The sequence below is a fragment of the Aythya ferina genome, assembly GCF_964211825.1.
Source record: "Aythya ferina genome assembly, chromosome: 16".
NCBI lineage: Eukaryota > Metazoa > Chordata > Aves > Anseriformes > Anatidae > Aythya > Aythya ferina.
This window is the reverse complement of record NC_140315.1, coordinates 12,214,680-12,234,918: the sequence shown is the minus strand read 5'-3', so window position 1 is coordinate 12,234,918 and position 20,239 is coordinate 12,214,680. Positions and strand designations below refer to the sequence as shown.

At 40.9% G+C, this 20,239-nt stretch overlaps 1 protein-coding gene across 5 annotated transcripts in view; it reads left to right on the top strand.

Annotated features, from left to right (window-relative positions):
- Positions 1-20,239, top strand: part of PTPRT (protein tyrosine phosphatase receptor type T) — a 573,321-nt gene that overhangs the window by 510,013 nt on the left and 43,069 nt on the right. The window contains exons 23-27 of one of the 5 annotated variants that reach the window (XM_084537660.1): positions 1,652-1,699; positions 4,128-4,276; positions 5,888-5,905; positions 10,461-10,538; positions 10,739-10,774. In XM_084537660.1, the coding sequence (XP_084393786.1) occupies positions 1,652-1,699; positions 4,128-4,276; positions 5,888-5,905; positions 10,461-10,538; positions 10,739-10,774 (329 nt within the window). Of the gene's footprint in view, positions 1-1,651; positions 1,700-4,127; positions 4,277-5,887; positions 5,906-10,460; positions 10,539-10,738; positions 10,787-20,239 lie in introns of all 5 variants that reach the window. The other 4 variants (XM_084537661.1, XM_084537663.1, XM_084537662.1 and 1 more) reach the window with 4 other exon arrangements.

The following is a 20,239-nucleotide window of genomic DNA, read 5'->3' as shown; positions in this document are numbered from 1 at the left end:
TATACCTAATGTCTAAATTACCTGTGCATGCAAATCTACATTATAGTATATATAATCCATCCTTGTGAAACATCTAAAATTAAATCTGTCAGCGTACACGTACCAGAGCTTTTTAGGAGTGGCAGTTACAGATTTAACATTCACGCATGTAAAATTGATATAAAAATTTAGAGAAGAGCTGCTTTTAAAAATATAATCCTTAAAGTTTACCCAAGCCTCTGCAAAACTGGAATCTGATCCTATGAATTCTTCTAACTGAAAATATTCCTTGAGTTTTCTGATCAATGCCTATGGTAATAAATGCTTTTAGCTTGATACTAAGTTTGAATTCCTTGACTGTTAAACTGGAAGCCCCACAGTTTTAATATAGTGTTTCAGCATTTTATATATATTCACTGATGAGTAGAAGTTTCAAAAATAGCTAAATCAAATCTCCATCGTAATTTTTTTTTCTAAATTTGCATTTAGTTTAGGTTCACTGCTAATAGCTCTTGTCCTTGCTTTAGTTGGGTCAGCTTCAACTGCCTGATTATGCAGCTGGTTTCATTTTATTTTTTTTATTCTGCTTTGAGCATCTTTCTGTCTCATCACTCCTTTGTGTGCATAATGCCCATAACCATCATCTCTGCATTTACAAACCCTCTTGAACTGAAAAGGGCAACCCAGTAAACCCCATCCATGGATTCTTGTTTTCTTCTTAGCACATTTTCCTTACACTTAAATGTAAACCAGCCATTAATACCGCCATACTCACATTTTGACATTTCAGTCTCTTCACCCTATGTTGATTGTATCAGACTCTTCTTCCAAGTATCTGCCCAGTCCTTTATTTCTTCCCCTTTTCAACTGCATAATGCATGAGACAGAAAGTGTCTTCTCGGTGCCTAGTGACAGACTGTGCTGGTTACATGCTCAAGGCAGCCTGCAGCTGGCCTGTGATTGACACTAATGCACTGATAGCAGTTTCCTTGGGATGTTGCCGTTGTTGTGTTTAGGGGAAGCTGGTCAGTAAGGAGAGCAGGAGCCGTGTCACTGATGCAGCTTGTCAGTGATTCACAGAGATCTCTTGAAGTGCCCTATTTTTGGAAACAGCATTTTCAGATAAATGCTTTTCCAATTCCAAAGACATTTTGACATGCTGGCAAATAAACCTCTACCTAGCCGTGGGTTTAAGTCACATCCCTAACATTCTAGAAAGTGCTAGTCATTTGATTTTATAATCCTTTCTATGAATTATAAAGATGGTAAGGACCAAATAGGCTTAGTCCTGTGCTGCCACTCTATCCAGACACGTAACTGAGACAGAAAAGGCACATTTAGAAACTGAGAGCCCCTTGATGTGTCTGGCAAGCTTAGCTCTGAAATCCTCAAAAGAGATCTGTCTTCCTTTTCCCTCTAAATTTAGATGAAGAATTTTTACATTCTTGGAAGAGAGAGGAAGAAAGGTGGAAACTGATAACGCCATGTCGAAAGCAAATTGTAGCGCTGTCAGATGCCAAACAGTTTTCCGTGTGGCTTCTTCTGTGCACTTCTCTCTGAACTTGCATCAGCTTCAGCTGGTCCACCTGTGGGCAGCCTGCGCAGAGAGGCTGCCGTTTGTGCGTGCGAGTTAGGTCGAGAACTTTAAACTCATGTCACCTTTTCTTTTTAGGCATTCAAGCCAATGTTTTAGGGGCCTCTCTGTCTTCTACAGGACCAGGTAGAACTGCTTTGCACAGGGCTTTTGTAAGCAGGCCTTCGGGGACTCATGGGCTTGGGTTTGGGGTGATTTTTTTCCTGCGTAGAACATGCAGAAATGTTATTGCTTGTCCACTGAAAGAGAAGAGGAGTTTGCCAGCTCCAGCTCTTTGTAGCTTATTGGCATTTCTGAAAAGAAACCGAGCAATGGGACTTAGAGGTAATTACTGCCACAAATAATTTAATCTGGATTTAATAAGGAAGTCACCCTTTTTGACTTGCTATTTTTAAACATCAGTAGTGGTAGTGTGTAATGGCTCACCCCAGCAGTCCAGAGTGCTTGTTATTAAGGACTTGTGCATTTTGGATTAGTGCTTCCCACTGAGAAATTTTAATTCCTGTTGCCAAAGAATTCACATAGCCATGTATGATTAGCAAATCTAAAGGATTAAAATAACTGCATAGCAGGGTTAATACACTCCAAGACTATTGTTGTTACCTCAGGTACCACAGCACAAAAAAAGGGGGCTCACATGGCTGTAGCTCATAGCTAATAAATCTGGCTGTGCTAGCATTGCTATGTACTGGAAGCAAAGCTTTTAACATCATTAAACACCAGCTTTTTGCTTCATCATTCAAAGCCGGTTCCTCTGTTTGCATCTTCATCTACAGAAGTGGATACATCATGGAGATTTTGTGAGATCTAAATATGCACTCTATAATTACGTACCCAAGTTGAATAGCTGTGAGTTGGAACTGAAAGCACAATGCTGAACCTCAACTGGCTGAGCAGATGAGAGAGATGTGTTTGTTCAGAAGTTTGCAGCAGACGTTAGACGTTTCTCCACAATTTTGTGCTCTCCTGGTCTGGATTATGCAGCTTGCCTTAAGATAGTCATTTCCTCCAGACACGGACAAAGGTTTTAGTTCTCTGACCTTTCTTTGCAAATGAGTGTTGCTGGCCCAGCTGCCCCACCTCGTGAAGGGCTGGGGCTCAGCTGTGTGCTTGAACTTGCTAGTAAATGCCACTCTGACATGTGCTGTGAATAAATAAAGCCTGTTGAAATATGTTGCAAGGAATATCCTTTTAAGAGTCTAATGAAGTTTAAAAGATGGGTAGTACTTACCGTAAGCATGTCATCTCAGTGAAGAAAAACCTCTTTGCAAAATGATTTAGTTGTTAGGTGTTTTTTTTTCCTTGAGTTAGGGGGGAAAAGAGGAAACTAAAACTCCTACTTACAGTAATCTATTTTTCTCCCTTTTATTTTGTTTTATTTTCTTATATACAGAAGCCATGTAAGCAAAGTTCTTTGCTGGTTCCAGGGATTTGTGTGATATTTTTGCAAGGTGCGGGTTGCAGAATGTCACACATTCATTTTTAAACAGTTTTGCTCTCTGATATGAATGAAGCACAGGGCGGCCAAATGTCAATGAGAGCTTAGCAGCTCACTTTTTCTGCTTCTCTCCATTTCCTTATTATTAGCTGTGTTTGCAAAAGAGGAGCCTCGTTCTTGGCTTTGTTACTGTTTTTGGAGCTGGCACTGTTTCTACTTTCACCAATGTTTTTGAATCGTACAGTCACAGAATGGTTTGGGTTGGAAGGGACCTTAAAGATCATCCAATTCCAGCCCCCCTGCCATAGGCAGGGACTCCTCCCACCAGACCAGGTTGCTCAAAGTCCCATCCAACCTAACCTTAAACACTTCCAGGGATGGGACAACACTTCAGGGATTGGGCAGACACTTCCAGTGATGGGGCATTTTGAGTTCTCTACAAAATAAGAAGAGGCCCAGTACGCACAGAGGCGTTTCCGGGCATAGCCATTTTTTAAATTACTTCAGCCTTTAACTAGCCCCACTCTTCCTCTGACTGTCGATCCTCAGTGCAGTTTGGGTGCTTGTCAAAATCCAGTACAGACTGCTGCCCTCAGTGCCCTGCTCGGGGAATGAGCAGGACTCCTGCTCCAGCCACCAGGTTGTGCACAGGGTCAGGCCGCACTCTTCACCGGAGCCGTCAGAGAAAGTCCCAGGTGTAGGTGGCCCCGTGGGATGGATGCAGACATCCAGTGTACCTCCTAGCGAGCCATTCTGATCACTGCCTTCGCCCAGTGTCCTCTGCTCTTCCTGGAGCAGATGTCACCTGCTCCAGGGGCTTTCCTTATGCCACCCTCTTCAATGGTGACTTGTGCTCCTACTGCTGGGGTGATGCAGGCTTGTGCACAATAAGCTACTGGGAGGGACAGCTAGGCTCACGGACTGGCATCACCGTTTATTGTACTCCACATCACTTATATTAAAAAGCTGTGGGGTTTTCTCTCGTGCGGTTTGCCACGTGGCCTGCATGTCTGTCCAAGTGGGATAATTGTGTTTTTTCAAGATATTTTCTCATTGTTTTCTTTCTAATGAGGGAAAACTGACCTTGATTTCTCCCCTCTTCAAAACACCCTAAAGGAAGCTAGCCAAGAAGCAGAAGGAGACTCAGACCAGCACACAGAGGGAGATGGGTCCCGTGGCTACTTCAGACAAGACCTCTGCCAAACTCAGTGCTGTTCACAATGAAGAAGCTTTCTCTTCCAGCTGCCAAGATGTTAATGGATTCAGTAAGTTTAACTTGCTTGCAGTGGATATGTCCCCTTTGGAGAGCTCTAGGTTCTTGAAAGGACCTATTCCTATGGGCACAATGCTGAGGAGCTAGGAGTGACAGTGTGAGGGTTCATTGTGAAAGCTCGCTAGAAATCAGTTGTCTGAAATTCTCTTGCACTGCCCCTACCTTAACTCTCAGATGGGTGGATAGCATTCCTTCTCACTCTAAATCTACCAAGATTAAAGTCTGTTTTAAAAACTATGTCAGACATTCAAAAAGACATGTGATCATTTGTTCTTCAGAAATACAGATTTAGTTTTTCCTTTGTGAGTAGAAGAGTCGAATTACATTACTTAGCAGATTTCTAGGGTGGAAGTAATATTTTCTGTATGAAGTTGTTATGAAAGAAAGCATGGTCTCATGGTCAGAGAACTGAAATGGAAAGACAGCATTTCTTCTTTTGCCTGTGTTCTCACTTTATTTTTCACATCACTTCCATAAAAATAATTGTAGTTAATATTTGTAAAACATGCAGACCTCTGTAGCTGGAAGACTTCTGTGGGAAAAAACAGCACAAAGTTATAATTTAGCCTTGCTAGATCCAGATTGAGTGCATGGTGGATTGCATGGTGGATTTGTAAACTTTTTGGTATTAAATAAATTTTAACTTAGACACTATGGGAATGTCACTCCTTCTTTTGACACTTAGCCTATAGTTTGAAGAGGGACCAGCTTTAAAACCAAAATATGTGCTAGAACTCTTCTGTCATTTTTAAGCATCTGTAGTGAAGTGTTTTTCCCCTAATTACTAACAAGGATTTGCCTGTGATAAAAAAAGTTTTTTATCATTTAAACCTTGCTTTGCAATCTCAGATTGATTGGGACAGGCTGAGTGAATTTTTCTTTTCCCTCTGTAGGTCATGTCAAATTCCATCTGCATGCATTGCTACTGTCACTCTGTGTAATGTACCTGTGAGATGGATAAATAGGTGTTTGGGACCGTCAAGGCTAGCAGTGAACACTTCTCTCTGATATTAAATTGACTTGAGTCAAGATCTAATTTTCTCAGGTGCTGAGTAGCTATATCTTCTAAAGAAGACAGCACGAGTTGTCAGTGGCTCATATCTTTGAAAGACAGGATAGCAGAGGCCAGCATTGTAACAGGCAGCCTAGAAACAGCAGAGGTAGCTTGTTTGAAATGTATGGGGAAAACGAAGTTTTTCACACTTCCTTCAGATTTTGGCTTTTTGAAATGTTTTTTTCCACCAGAAAATAAGAGAGGAGTTGAGCCTATACTGTGACCTCATTTTTTTTTCTTGGTATTTTGAGAGTCTAATTAAAACAGCTGAGTCACTTAGTTGAAATGGCAACTCTAGAAAAAAAATTATCTAATTTTGTAAAAAAAAAAAAAAAAAAAAAGTGTACCTTCAGTTGTTTTTTTTTTTAAATTCAGAAAGTCCTTTGCTTGTCTGACATCATTGCAGATTTTATCACCACCTCCTTCTGTAACACAAGCCTGTAACACAGTCATGGGCTGATTCTTTTCTTTTTTTCTTCTTTATATCCATGAGAAATAATTACCAATAAGCTTTTATGATTTCTCCACATTTTTTTCTGCCAAGTCCAGGATGCCGAGGTGTTGGAGGTAAGTTCTCTTCGGTGCAGTAGCGTGCACATGCTGATACAGGAATTTCATGGGTTTGGCACTTATGATATAGATAGGAGGAAAAAAAAAAAAAGAGTAACAGCCTTTCTTTTCAAAAAAAATTGCCTTAATGGAGTTTAATACCTGAGGGTTTCTATACAGGCCTACTGTAACTTTTGAATAACGTAATAGGATTACTTTGATTACTTTGTAACCTTTCTGCTAACTAATAGAGTTTTACAAGGGGTTATTCATCTTAGCTTTTGAAATCAGCTCTCTCAAATTCCTTCTTAAATTTTCTTTTTCCTCACAACAGGAAATAGTGTTTGTGAATATCTCATGACAGGGAGTCGTCCTCTCCATCTAGACCTCAGCTATGAGAGTCCAAGTTTGCTGTAGCAGTAACATGGAAAAAAAAAACAACTTTGCTGTTAGTAAAAATGCGTATTCCTTCACCTACTCTATCTCAGTGCTTTAGAGGGAATGTCTTTCTAACTTTTCAGTGTCAGCTCTTGCAAATAATGCCATCCATAAAGTCAGACTGAAATGGGGTCTGTAGAGGCCAGTGCACTGCAGCAGGAGCACACAGTCCTGTTGGCAATTTGCAGATCTGAATATTGTCACTTGACAGAGATGTCTGCTGTTGTTAAATGTAATTATGTCCTGGGAGATCTGGAGCATCTGGGCAGTCCCAAGCACAAACAGAGGCTGGGTGGAGAATGCATGGAGAGCAGCCCTGAGGAGAAGGACCTGGGGCTGTGGGTTGATCAGAGGGCTGGAGCACCTCTGCTGTGAAGGCAGCCTGAGGGAGTAGGATTGGGCAGGAGAAGGCTCTGGGGAGACCTGATAGTGGCCTGCTAAAGGGGGCCTACACGAAAACAGCAGAAGGGTGCTTTACAAGGACATGTAGTGGCAGGACAAGGGGTAATGGTTTTAAACTGGAAGAGGATAGTTTTGGATTAGATATAGGGAAGAAATTCTTTACTCTGAGGGTGGCGAGGCCTTGCCCAGTCTGCCCCGAGGAGCTGTGGGTGCCCCATCCCTGGGGGTGCCCAAGGCCAGGCTGGGGGGGGCTGGGGCCCTGCCCATGGCAGGGGGTGGCATTGGGTGCACTTTAAGGTCCCTTCCCACCCAAACCATTCTGTGAACTGTGCTGGAGCAGCGAGACATCAGGTCTTGCTGAAAAGTGTAACAGAAATAGGCCCTTGTCTTTTCTGGCCCAAAGGGAAGAAGCTCTTTATCCCTCTGTCTGTCCCACACTGACAGCCCTTATCCAGGCAGAATTCTTGGTGGTACTTGTAAGAGTTTTGACTGGAGAGATTTTATGGACTCAGCCTGTGTATCTGCCGTGATACAGAATCAGAATAAGTATTTGCTGAAAGATAAATTAGTCCAGCATTATTCCAGCTCATCTAGTTTTACCAAAGGGTCATGTGAAGGTGAATTGTTCATTTTTCTCGAATACTGTGCTGCCTTTTTTTTTTTTTTAATATAGATATATATCCTAAATCCATTACAAATAAACGATGGTATTTGCAATATTTGAGACTGCTGCTCAGTTTGCAGGAGGGTTTGGAAAGCAGTGTCATTTTCCTTGGAGTGGCACAGCACAGTCACATGCAGGCACTGACTCAGTGCAGGGTTATTGTGAAACGAGGTGACAAATGGGAGACAAGGTGGACCTAAAATTATCCACCAGCATCTGTGTGCTGACCAGAAGGGTGTGCAAGGGGTTGTTATTGCACATAAATTCTGTGCAATTTGGCAGCCCATCTGTGTGATGGGAGAAGCAGTAGTATATCATCTCAGCAACGATGTGCTAATATGTCCTGCACAGAGGAACTGCTCTTCCAGCTTTGCAATGATAAAATGCCATGGGTAGGGCTGCAGATAACAGAGATCAGGCAGATCCTCTCTAGGGAGAATGCTACATCACCAGCATCACCAGCTTGATATCCTTGGGAGCTTGGTGTCAGGAACTATTTGATTCTGAGGATTTGATCTCTTAAAATGCATCCAGTTTTGCTAGAGACTGGTTACAGGGGTATGTTTAACTTTTGTGACATCTCAGTTTGGGAGAAGACTGCTTTCCAAATAATCTAAAGGAGTGACTTCGATACAGATTGTTAGATAGGTAGCCTTAACATTACTGTCAGGGGCACAGTGTGAAGACAGCATTTAGGAAGCTGTAGGGAACTGAGATCTGCATTAGGGAGCACTATTATATCCTTACCAAGTCACTGTGCTCTTACTAGCAAAAACAAGAGGAAAACGTAGATAAGTGGCACTCAGCTTTTTAATTACCATATTTAACCAAGAACCATCTAAATTCACACCTCTCCATATCCCACATCCTTTTGCAGTGAATCAAATGCAAAGGCCTTAAAGATTTGTTCTAAGTCAAAACAGTTGCATCAAGATTAGTTGTTGTTACTCCATAGATAATTTTTTCATTCTCAGGTAGGAAGCCTGCTAAATGCAGTCCAAGGACCTGTAGTATCATGACCGTGAGACATTTTCTTTAGCCAAAAAAATCTAAAATAAAGAGCAATAAAGCCAAATTTCATCATTTAAAAAATTAAAATAAAAAAAGGCAGAATACCAAATTTTTTTTTTTTTTTTTTTTTTTTTTTTTTTGTGACAGTTGGATTGTTTGCAGGGTTGGTTTCTTTACAAACTCTTAAAAAAAAAAAAAAAAAAAAAAAAAAAAGTAGGGAGAATCATTTCCAGAACAGGGAGGAGCTTCCACCATTCTACATGACTAGAGGGAGCTGTATGGGCTCCTATGCCATTCCAGATTGTGTAGAGGGAATTTTAAATGAAGTCTTAATATCTACCCTGATGCGAAATCGTGTCTGGAAGTGCATGCGCTAGTTCTGGTGGGAACCTCTGGTGCAGTGGTGGCCCAGGGTGTGCATCTTGTTACACCAGCCACTACTGATTTTGAAAATGAGCTCTTTGGAAGTCTAAATTTGCCTCTCTGTCTCACAGGTATTGTTCATTTCAGAAACCTCAATTGGTAACAATTTAAATCAAATTCACTGGAGTGAGGCATCTACCTTCAGATTCCCAAGTAATTTGTAATTTGCAATTCCTGGAAAAGCAGGGTTGGCCCCATAAGTTCTTTTTTCTCCCAAACTCCAGAAAATTCCAATACTGCTCCAAGTCCTGACTGTTGTCTTGCTCTGTGACCCAGGGCAACCGAATTACTCTTCATAGGCCTTATCTGCACATCTGCAAAGTGGCCATGTTCCAAGTACGGGAGAGGAGAGGGTCTGATTTAGACTAACAAACATGGAAGAAAGTGAAAGAGGTCCCAAATGAGAGATGTGTTATGGACTGAAGGCAGACTAAGCTATGAGAAATTTGATTATCTTAATGTGTTTTCAAATGGTTTAAGCTTGAAAATATAGCAGGAGAGTGCAAAACCAGAGCAAGTTCATTTACTAGATGATTACAAAGTGCTTAGGAGGTAATTCTGCAGACCTTATGAAACTTCCTAGAGTAGTGACTCCTTTCATTCACTTCATAGAAGGACTTGAAATTTTTAAGAGGTGTTTTTTTTTTTTATTTTCTAGAGATAAAAAAGAAAAAAGCTTCTGAAATTACTTTGATATGTATACTGAGTTTTATCTACTTATTTTGGATTATGGAATAGTTTTTCCTCTGTTATCTATTGTCATCTTTCTGATGTACTGAGATTTGTACTAGCTTGTTTCCCAACATTTTGAGGAGATAAATGTAAGTTTAGGAATAAAAGCAGAATGATAATAGAAGAATATGCATTCAGAAATGATTGATTACCACAAGAATGTATGTGTATGCTATTGCAGATATAAAATAACCTCATAAATTTACTAGCAAGAAAGGAATCTACTGTGAAGATGTGGAGCCCTGCCTCTGTTCCATAAATAGTTGATTAATATGGGAATAATTTGTGGATTTTTGTCCAGAGAAAGCTAATGCTTTAATGGGAGAAAGTTGGTCTTGCTAAAAGAACCTGTCTCTCAGAGAAAAATACTATAGGATTTGCTATGAAGTGTTCTGGGTTGAAGAACAATTCCCTTGTTATCTTATATGGTTTTAACAAAGAATTTGCTACCCTACGTGTGTATTTTTGCGGTACTAGTGTACATTGTGTTTGAGCAGGCTTATTTTACTGTTATTAATGCATTTGATTCTCTGTAGTTTGTATTTTGGGTGTTCTTTTAAAGGATCTTTCTCCTAGATGTTCCTTTGGTTTAAAAAAAAAAAAAAAAGAAAAAAAAAGAAAAGGTATATATAGGATATAGTCCTATACATGTATCCTGTGTAGGAACACATTGATTTACAATAACTATAATATTATATTTGGGGTCTGGAGTGCTTATATTAAAGAAAATCCATCATTATGACATTGTAATAAATGTAATATGCATGTTGAGATGAAAAATATAATTCATTTTGATAAGTGTTTTATATCCCATATTACTGTGTTCTTTGAGGAACATTCTCCCTGTTCTTTCTCTCTCTTAATATATGTCTAAAGTCTTTTCCTTATGTCTTTCCTACCTAGCATCACCCTCTCCTTGTTCATTTTCTGTCCAAAGCAAAACCCTTCAGAGCAAATCTTTGTTGAATTCCTACTACTCAGGTACTAGTGCCAGACTTTTTTTTCATTTCTAAATTTTCTTTGCTTTTGTACATTTCCCAATATGACCTATAGACTGAATCTTCAGAGTGTTAGATACGGCTAACCTTGTTTTCATTTTTTTGTAATTTTTTTTTCCTATTGATCTTCTGTTGATTTTCAATGATCCGTGTCGTGTGGGTGAACGGAATTCCATCTCAAAGTATCATCAGACACTGTTCCATCGACCACGCTGTTAGGTAAGAAGCCAGGTATGGTGTACTGCACTTCATTGGAGAGAAAACACACTCATTGCATCTTGATAATTTAGAGAATGCTACAGAGTGGCTGGGCTCCAAAATCATAATTAATGCTGCAGTCATGTGTTCTGTTAATTGGGAAGCCTTTTGTTTCACTTGTGCTTTCTTGTTGTTATTAATTGATTTTTATTTCATCTTTTAAAGGAAAAAACAGTTCAAAGTATAAGAATTTCTTTGGAGAAATCAGAGGCTGAGTTTGGGCAAGTGGCCCCACCTTATTCTGCTTATGCTTAGAATTACATTTTAAATGTTCAAGCAGTCTGGTATAGATTTGAGAGGATAATAAAAGGCAGGTTCTAAAAGGTGGAGGCTGTGCTGTGGCTGCTGGTAACTTTAGAGGAAGATGTTAGTGTTCAGCATCTCTGAAAATTATCTCTTCTTGTCCAGGAGATAAATAAAGCATAGAGTGTGGAGCTCTTAGCTTTGGGATTTTTAGAAATAAAATGTTTTTACATTAAGTTAACAGAGAGAGCAAAATTGGCAGAAACTGTAAGCTGATAAAAGAAGTTATTCAGAAACTTATTGGAGGTGTACCCTTGAAAGTGAGTAATAACAACCTACAACTTCAGGCTCTCCCTGGAGGATGCTGCCTGTATGTGGAATTTGAAGAAGGCAATTCCTCTGCTATGAATCAGAAAGATGATGTGTAGTTGATCAGAATCTAACCAGTGGTATTTATCAGACCTGTCATTTTGGATTATCTACAGTAAATGTTCACTTCCAGACACAGTAATCTACCGTGTCTGCTTTAAACATTACTCTGAGCACACTGAAGGCCCATAGTTAGACCAGGAAGGAATTACAACCAAGCACTTAAGTGCCTTGGTTTGCAGACTAACAGCCAGGCCAGAGAGGCTCAGAGGGTCTGCCACGATACGTGCATTTATCCTGTTGTATATCAACGTGCCCGATGGCAATGAGTGAGCCCTCTTTTGAAGCAGTAGAGAAAAAGAGCCTTCTTTTCTAGAAGGTTTGTTCTTGTTCCCCAGAGACTCAGTGCTGTCAACAGAGAAGTCTAAGGGCAGATTAATCTTTTGGCTATACTTTCGAAGCAGGGCCCAGACCTGCAGTTTGCTGGAAGATGTCAAATTGCTCTCATCCCAGCACTCAGCATCTGTGAAAATGGGGACCCTCATGTGAGAGAGACATTTTCACCCCTATGCCCTGATAGTGAACCAAATGGCTCTAGGAGTGAGACAGATTCAACTATACCTCTTACAGGGAAGAAAAAAAAAAATCCCAAAGCTTTCAAACCCCAACATTTTAGGGAAGGTGGGGGGGTGGGGAATAAGAATTAAAGTAGTCTTATGCTTATGTATTCAAAACTCTTTCAAACTTATCATCTTCTAACCACTACCTCTGAGCTGAGCAAGGATTAATATCCCTGTTTTTACACACGGGAAGTTAAGCAGAGTGCATTTCCAAGACATGATTTACACAGACTGGTCGCCCCCTCAGTCAGTTGCATCTGACTATAAAAGCCAAAGGTGCTGTGAAACAGCCCATAGCACTGAAGAAATTTCTATCCTATGACTTGAAGGCAAGTGAAAACTATGGCATTCTGGCTTCTCAGACAGATTCACCAGACATTGGGTGATGCTGTATGAGAAAAATAAGTTTAATTTTTTGATGTTTATTAATATTCATTCCTGGGAAAGCAAAAGATTTAAAAAGGGCATCAGTCATCCCACCACCAATATCTGTCTTTGGGCATTACCTGCAGTTCAGTGCTATTTGTTCTATCTGTTATGCCTTCTGCTAATAAATGTTCTGTATCTGCAATAGTAGATGACTCCCTAGGCTTGGCTGTGACATGATTTGTTGATAATAAGATACGGAGGATTTATTTATTTATTTTGCCTCTACCCTATCTTATGCTTGATTAATACTTTTTTATGTAATGCATGTTTTTAGCTCTGTAATTTTACCTTATAGTTGTAGACATCTCTAGATTTAATGGTTTTCACAAGTATCTTTGCTAGGGAAGTGAATATTTAATACTAAAAAGTGAAGGAGTTAATTTCCCTGGTTTTAATATTTCAGTAAGGCCCATGTTGTACCACTAATGTAAAGTCTGAAGGGGAGATAATACCACAGTGGAGGCTGTTTTGGGAGAAAATGTGCATAGCCAGTGGCTCTCAAAGATATTCAGCATACGTCGTCAGGGCAGGTTCTTCAGGGGAGCCAGCGTGCCTTTCCCTTTATGGTGGTTTTACTCAGGTGGGCAGCTGAGATCCACCACAACCAGTCCCTCGCTCCCCCTCCTCAAAGGGAAAGGGGGAGAAAATGCGATGAAAAGGGCCCAAAGGTTGAGATAAGGATGGGGAGATCACTCAACAAGTATCATCATGGGCAAAACAGACTCAGCACAGGGAGATTAAAGAAATTTATTGTTATTGGTCCATCCCCCAGGGGCAAACTGCTCCAGCACAAGTCCCCCACGGGTGGCAGCTCCCCACAGACCCCTGCTCCTGCGTGGGCTCCTCTCCATGGGCTGCAGAATGGAGATCTGCTCCATGGGAGACCCATGGGCTGCAGGGGGACAGCCTGCTCCACCATGGGCTGCAGGGGAACTTCTGGAAACCTGCACCATCATGGTACACCATGAGCTGCAGGGGGACAACCTGCTTCACTACAGTCTGCAGGGGAACTTCAGCAGCTGGAGCACCTCCTGCCCTCCTTCTTCAGTGACCTTGGTGTCTGTAAGCCTGTTTCTCACTCCTCACTCTCCCAGCTGCTATTGAACAGCAGGTTTTTTCCCCGCTTTCTTAAGTCTGCTCTCACAGAGGCATAAAACAACGTTGCTTATTGGCTTGGCTCTGGGCAGCTGTGGGTTCCTTTGGAGCCAGCTGAAACTGGCCCTTATCTAACATGGGGCAGCTGCTGGGTTCTTCTCACAGAGGCCACTGCTGCAGCCCCCAGCTACCAAAACCTTGCTACATAAACCCACTACACCCTTGTGTCATTTTCATTTCACTTAATCAAGAATATCCTGATAATAAGAGTCCCTGCCCTGCAGAGAGGATGGACTGCGATGCCTAGTAGTTCCTTGCAGATGGGTGAAAGCAGAGAAAGGTCACTGTTGTGATGTCTAGCACAAAATCTGGTTTGCGTTTAGAAAGACAAAAATTTGCTCTGATGTTCACTGTTCTGTAGCATGGATGGGCTTTTGCCCATGCCCACTCATTCTGCTCTGGATTTATCCACAACCTAATGTTTCAAGAACTGAAAAGGTATAAAGAAGCTGATACTGGTTCATTAGCAAGTCTCACATTACTGACATAAATTGCAAGATGAGTGATTTTTACATCTTGAAAACTTGAAAACGGGTGGCTTGATCTGTTCAATTGTATCTGTAGCCTACTGGTCCATGTCAGTCCATAAGGGGCTGTGGGAGAGGCTTTCACGTCCAGTCACTGTGCTAATGTTGATGTGCAGCGGAGGAGCATGCCACTGAGGGCTGTTGCTTGAGCTGAGTTTCCCTTAGGTTTCTTTCCGTCTGCATATGATCCCGTGGCTTGGAAAATTCCTCTTTAGTGGCTTCTGTTTTTCTGTGCTGTTTTGAAGTTGCCAGTAGCTTTTCAGCTACTGTATTGCTCTGTAAGGTAGGCAGATCTGACAGCATCTTTTCACCTATGAGTCAGGTTTGCTTTGTTGAGGTCCCACAAATCTGAACAGCTGCACAGTTGTACAGGTACTCAGTAGTCCCCAGTTTTAGCCCATGTCACCAAAGCATCTTCCTCACATCTAAAAACAGTGTGTTTTTTCTTCTATACTAAAGAAAAAAAAATCAATAATTTTTATAAGATTAGAATATACTTTTGCTAGTATTTATCAAGTGATTCTCTGAAATCTAGAGAAAATTATTTTCTCCAGCCATGTGGCTTCTTCATAACCTGTGAAATGAATGATTTGTTCTGTCAAGAAGGCTTTTGGTTAAGGAACTTGCCTTTTCTAGCTCAGTTGATCTCATAAGACAGATGATGTTTTGACTTTGGCTTGCATGTGGTATATTATAGCTGGATATTTATCATATAATAAAACACTCAAAAAGCAAATTAGTTTACCAGATAGCTCCATATCCCTAGTGGTAGGGGAAGAGAGATTAGTTGTCCTGTAGTCGTACTTGGAAGATGTCAAGTAATCAACAGCCATTGCTCTAGTAGAGAGAGATTGGATGTGTGTAATTAAATCCATCACAAACACCGCTCAAAATATAATTTATTTTGTGCAAAGGATGTCTTACTGTGTTACACACTTACCAAGGCTAAGAGAATAAAAATATAAACAGAGGCAATATGCCTGTCATTTCAGTAACAAGTGGAAATCGGGGATATTAAAGTAAAAGTTTTGAAAGAAACTTCCCTACATACTGAAGATTACACATCAGCACAACATTGCTTTCAGTTGTTTGAGGCATTAGGTTAGTTTTCTAATCTGAGGGCAATGACATAATATGTGTCTAGGTATCTCTCAGGCTACCAAAACCAGGTTTATGAAACGAGAATGCCTGTAAAAGGATCCAGAGCTTCAGCCCCAGAGGTGACTCCCAACAGCCTTACTGGGACGCTGCACAGGGGTCTGGCTGTACGCAGCCACTTGCAGGCTGCGACTCTGAATTTCTCAGCTGCTCTTCACTTTATTGCTGACATCTACAGAAAAATGTATCATTTTTTGCCATGGAGGGAGATATTTATTTTAGTTGTCTGGGCAGCAACGAAAGTATATAATAGAAGGTGGTGTAGTAGCAGGCAGGCAATAATATCTCACCCTCAGGGCTACTCGCCAAGTGGGGGAAGATGCCACCTTGCCGGCCTCTGCTGGGGCTTTTCTCAGCACACAGCACTCCTTTGTGTTTCTCTTGGCAGAGCAGAACCTCACGGGTGACTTCAGCAAGTTTATGGTTATTTCTCCAGCAAAGGAGAGAGTCACAGAAGTACCATTTCTTGTAAGCAAGGAGAGCTTGTGAATATTAAAAGTGTAGTCAGTGTTGTTAAATTTGATTATCTGCAGTTACACCTCTAACAGATAAGTTGAGATGCCTGAAGAGTTTCACCATCAGGAAGTTATGTGGGAGCCAGTAAATTGTTGATTTAATGTCTTTTGCAAAATTTCAGGGTGTTCTGTGAACTAATAGGCTGGTAATGAAAGTGTCAGCTTCAAGAAAACAAAATATCTGCATTGGCAACGGGCATCTTAGTGTGGGGATAAAGCATGTTGCACTAAGAAGGGTTAACAAACAAGCTGACAAAATATTTTCCTGTTGCAGCTGCTAATATTAGAAAAAAGCCTATTACAAACAGTGTGTTTCCAGCAACATGCAGAATAACTGCTTTGTTTACATCTGCACAAAAAGAACTTGGCAAAATCAGAGATGGGTCTGGGAAGGAACTGGAGCCCTGAACGCTCTGCCCTAATGAGACTTCAGAAGCTCTCAATCAAATTACTTTATCAAAGAGAAACTGGAGAAGTGATTTGATCAGTGCCTACATAGGTCAAGTTTTCAAATACTCAGAGGGCTCTTTAATCTAACAGGAGGTATAATAAGATTCAGTGTCTGGAAACTGAAGCTAAATAAAATCAAATTGCAATTAAGAAATGTTTAGGCAACAGGGGTAATTAACCATTGCCACAACTTTTAGGGTCAGGATGGAATCACCATCTCTTGCAATCTTTGGGTTTGGATTATTTCTCGATGCTGTAGCCCATCTTTGGTATGCAGTCAGGTGTGGTTTGTGTTCCTATCAACAGAATGAGGACGTATTGCTAGAAATAAGATGGGCACATGAAATATAATCCAAAAAAAACTGATGCATGACTCTGTGTTTACTAGTTTATGAGTATTTCAATTTCAGTTGATTATTTCAAGCATCTTTTCAAAACCAAAACCAAAACCAACTTTTTTCTTGATTTGTTTTTCTCATTGAAAACTCACTAAAGGCACAAGTGCTCTGGAGGCACCAGCAGAACTTCAGCGGAAGGGCAGTTGGTCCTACAACCTCCTCCCTGTTTGCAGAAGATTAGGGTGGATGTGGAAAGGGGACAGACTGGAGGGACTACGGAAGAGTGCTGTGACTTCCCGTCAGTGCAACAACTACAGCAGAATCTGAGGGGTTGAGGGGCTGGTGTTTTTGTTGACTTTTCCAGTAGTAGCAGTGCCAGAAGGCACGAGATGCCTTTTATTGCTGCAGCCTGCAGGAAAGGCATAGCCTGGTTGTAAACATTTGAAGACTCCCGGTTGATATTCCTGGTGAGAGATGGGTTTGCTGCTACCTCCCCTCCTGCCCTGCGTTTTGAATTGTTCACAAATTGCTGTAAACAGCACATCTTGAGAGAAGGTGTAGGGCCTTGCTTGAGCGCCTCATTAACCATGCTTAGGTTCAGACTTGTGGTGTGATTAGACCGGGAAGGAACAATATGTTTCTTGCATCAGGCTTTATTAGCAGAACATATGAACACTAGACTCGCTTCATACATTGTAATTTATCTCCATAAAAGCCCCTCCAGTATTTTCCTTGTCTAGATAAGATGCTCATGGAAAGAACCAACAGCCCTCCTGAGTTGGTGCAAATTTCTGTGCCGATTTTCTGTGGTTTTCTTTTGGATCATATAGTGCACAGAGGGCATTCAAGATGCTTTTGTTACAGAAATCCATCAGAGGTGATGTTCCCAGTGTCAGCTCCGTGTGCTCTAGGCTTGAGAGCAGGATGACCCAGATTGCGTGACTTGGGTTTTTCTTAGGAGAAACACTTGGCTGGGTGAAAGGTGATGCTGCAGACCACACCACAAGAGCTGTTACGACAATCAGTGGATTTTGTAATATCTCTGTCTGACCCAAGAGACCAGAATCACAGTTGTTGTTGTAAACTTAGAGGCCAGAGTCAGACCCTTCTTTGCTGCTGGGCACCTCCTACTTCCAGATTCAGAACATGGGTGCCTAGTTTAAGGAAGTTATTCTGGAAAGGGGCTGCTTTTCTGGCTTTCACCTCTTCCAAGGATACTGTTGGGAGAAGAGAGCCAAATATACCAGAATTAAAGGATCTGAAGAAGATGAATAATATCCCATGAAGGAGCTGACTGATCTGAGCTCCATTTCACAAGTAGCCTGTGCTCTGCGTGTGCCCTGACTGTATTAGCACTAGAACCGCACATTAGTTTTAAGACTCCCTCTCGAGTAGGGATATTGTAATGTTTTTTAATTGGGGCTGATAAAAATGTGGCATTACATGTAGGTTCTTCAGAGAAGCCAGTTGTGAAATTGGGTTTGTATTAAACCTAATGATGGAAAATTAAGCATAGTACGTCTGTCGGAAATGGTCCGCAGTAAAAATCTTTTCCTCTCCATTACAGAAGGTTAATAGGGAATAGGGGAGGAAAGATGCACGGGGAAAGCGAATCCAACTAGGGGAATTAATAAGCCTTGAAATTCCCTCTGTTCAGAGTTCTCACACTGTCATTAGTTGGAGCATTAGGGATGATTATACAAATGCTTTGGATGTTACTCTTCCTTAAATCCCAAATTTATTCACATTTTGTATGTGAGGGTTGCTTCGCTAGAACCATAGCTCTATAAATCTTGGAGCGTCCAAGGAATGTGACTATGTTTATGAGAAACTGAGCTTCAGAAATCCTTAAATCCAGTAGCCTGATCTTCAAAGCAGGTGGTCAATTTGATGGTAATTTGTTTCAGAAGAAGCAGGATATGTTCAGCATCCCTGATCATTCAACCACCAGTCTCGTTTATCTCACAGCTTGCCCTGTGGCCGTGTGTCCACTGCTGTCATTCCTTTCTCCTTCTCGTAGTCCTATAACTTCAAAACAGAGCATATGCCTGTCTTGGTATCTTCCCTCCAATATAACAGTAAGCCAGCTAAAGCATTATTTGTCATGTTTTGTCATGTCATTGTTTTGCCATCTGCTGAAAAGGCGCTCTAATGCCCTAATCTGTCTGCTCCTGCCCAATTTTGCAATGAGGGACAGAGCAGAGATCCTGACTGCTTGTGATCGAATCTTCATGGTGATTTCTCAAGGATAGTAATGTTTACAATAGCACACTGGCCATATTTTTGTCTCTAAAAATCACCCTGAAATTGCAACTTGATTTATTCATTCTTTATCCCTTCTAAAGCATGACTGTAGTATTGCTGACAAGGGATAGTGTTCAGGCTTCTTTTCAGTAAGCTTTCTGTATGAAATGAACCTTGTGTATGTGATTGTCATCTTTTTTTTTTTTTTTTTTTTTTTTTTAAAGCGGTTAGAGGAAAATATATTTTCTCTTTGCTAACAGGGGATAGCTTTGGCTGAGACCAGAAAGAATTGATGCAGGATGTTAAGGCCAAAGAACCCAAGCGCATCAGGAAGCACTTCTGTGCTGTGTGGGTAACAGAGCACCGGCAGAGGTTGCCCTGAGAAGTTGTGGGGTCTCCTCCTTGGAGATCTGCACAAGCTGCTTGGGCTGGGCCCTGGACATCCCTCTACAGGTGTCCCTGCTTGGGCAGTTGGGTGGACCAGATGAACCCCAGAGGTCCCTTCCAACCTCAACTGTCTGTGGTTCTATGATCTTTAGATACCTGTAATCATAGGGAAAAAAAAACAACAGTTTATTTGGCCAACTATAAATCTGGTCAATTCTAGTAGATAAAAACTTAAATTTTTCAGCTACTCTCAGTTTCTTTTGTTAAAAATAAATATTTTGGTAGTCAATTGTTTGGCTATTCACGTTATTAGCTGTTAGTTCAACAGGAGGATTTTGCTATGCATTTGCAGTTTTGCAGGGAGTATAAGAGGTTACAATTCCATCTATGTAGTGATAGAGGTTTCTAAAATATTTATATCAAAAAGGAATGCTTTATGTTTTTATACATCTGAATTTTAAGATTGTGCATGCAAGGAAACTATTTTTGTGTTCTTTTATTCTTTCTCATAACATCACATCTTTGCAATTGGCATAAATTTTAGAGTTGAATTTGCAGAGCAGTTTAATTTGCTTCTAACATCCTTTGTGGTTTATTTGAAATGCTAATAATTTGTTTGCTATTAACCTGGACCCCTTTCACTTATCTCATATTGTACACCTCAAATCTTGCTTGAATATCTTGCTCATCTGTATGTATCTTTTGGTCCTGTTCTTTGCAGGTCTGTGAAGAAAGGTATGTAACTTGAGTGGAGTCGTTACACAGCACTCACAAACTTGCTATTTCACTATACATGCTATATACTTGTTGTGCCTGACAAGCTGTTTATTCCTTTCCCATTTCTGAGTTTGTCTCCTTGACTTAAAAAATATTTGAATGTGAGTTAGTGTTTCTGGGCAGCTGTAGGCAAGTGTGTGTTTCTTACTTATTTCTTTACTTTCTTTTGCCTGCACCAACCTATGGGGTGGTGGAGAAACAAAGAAGTGGAGAA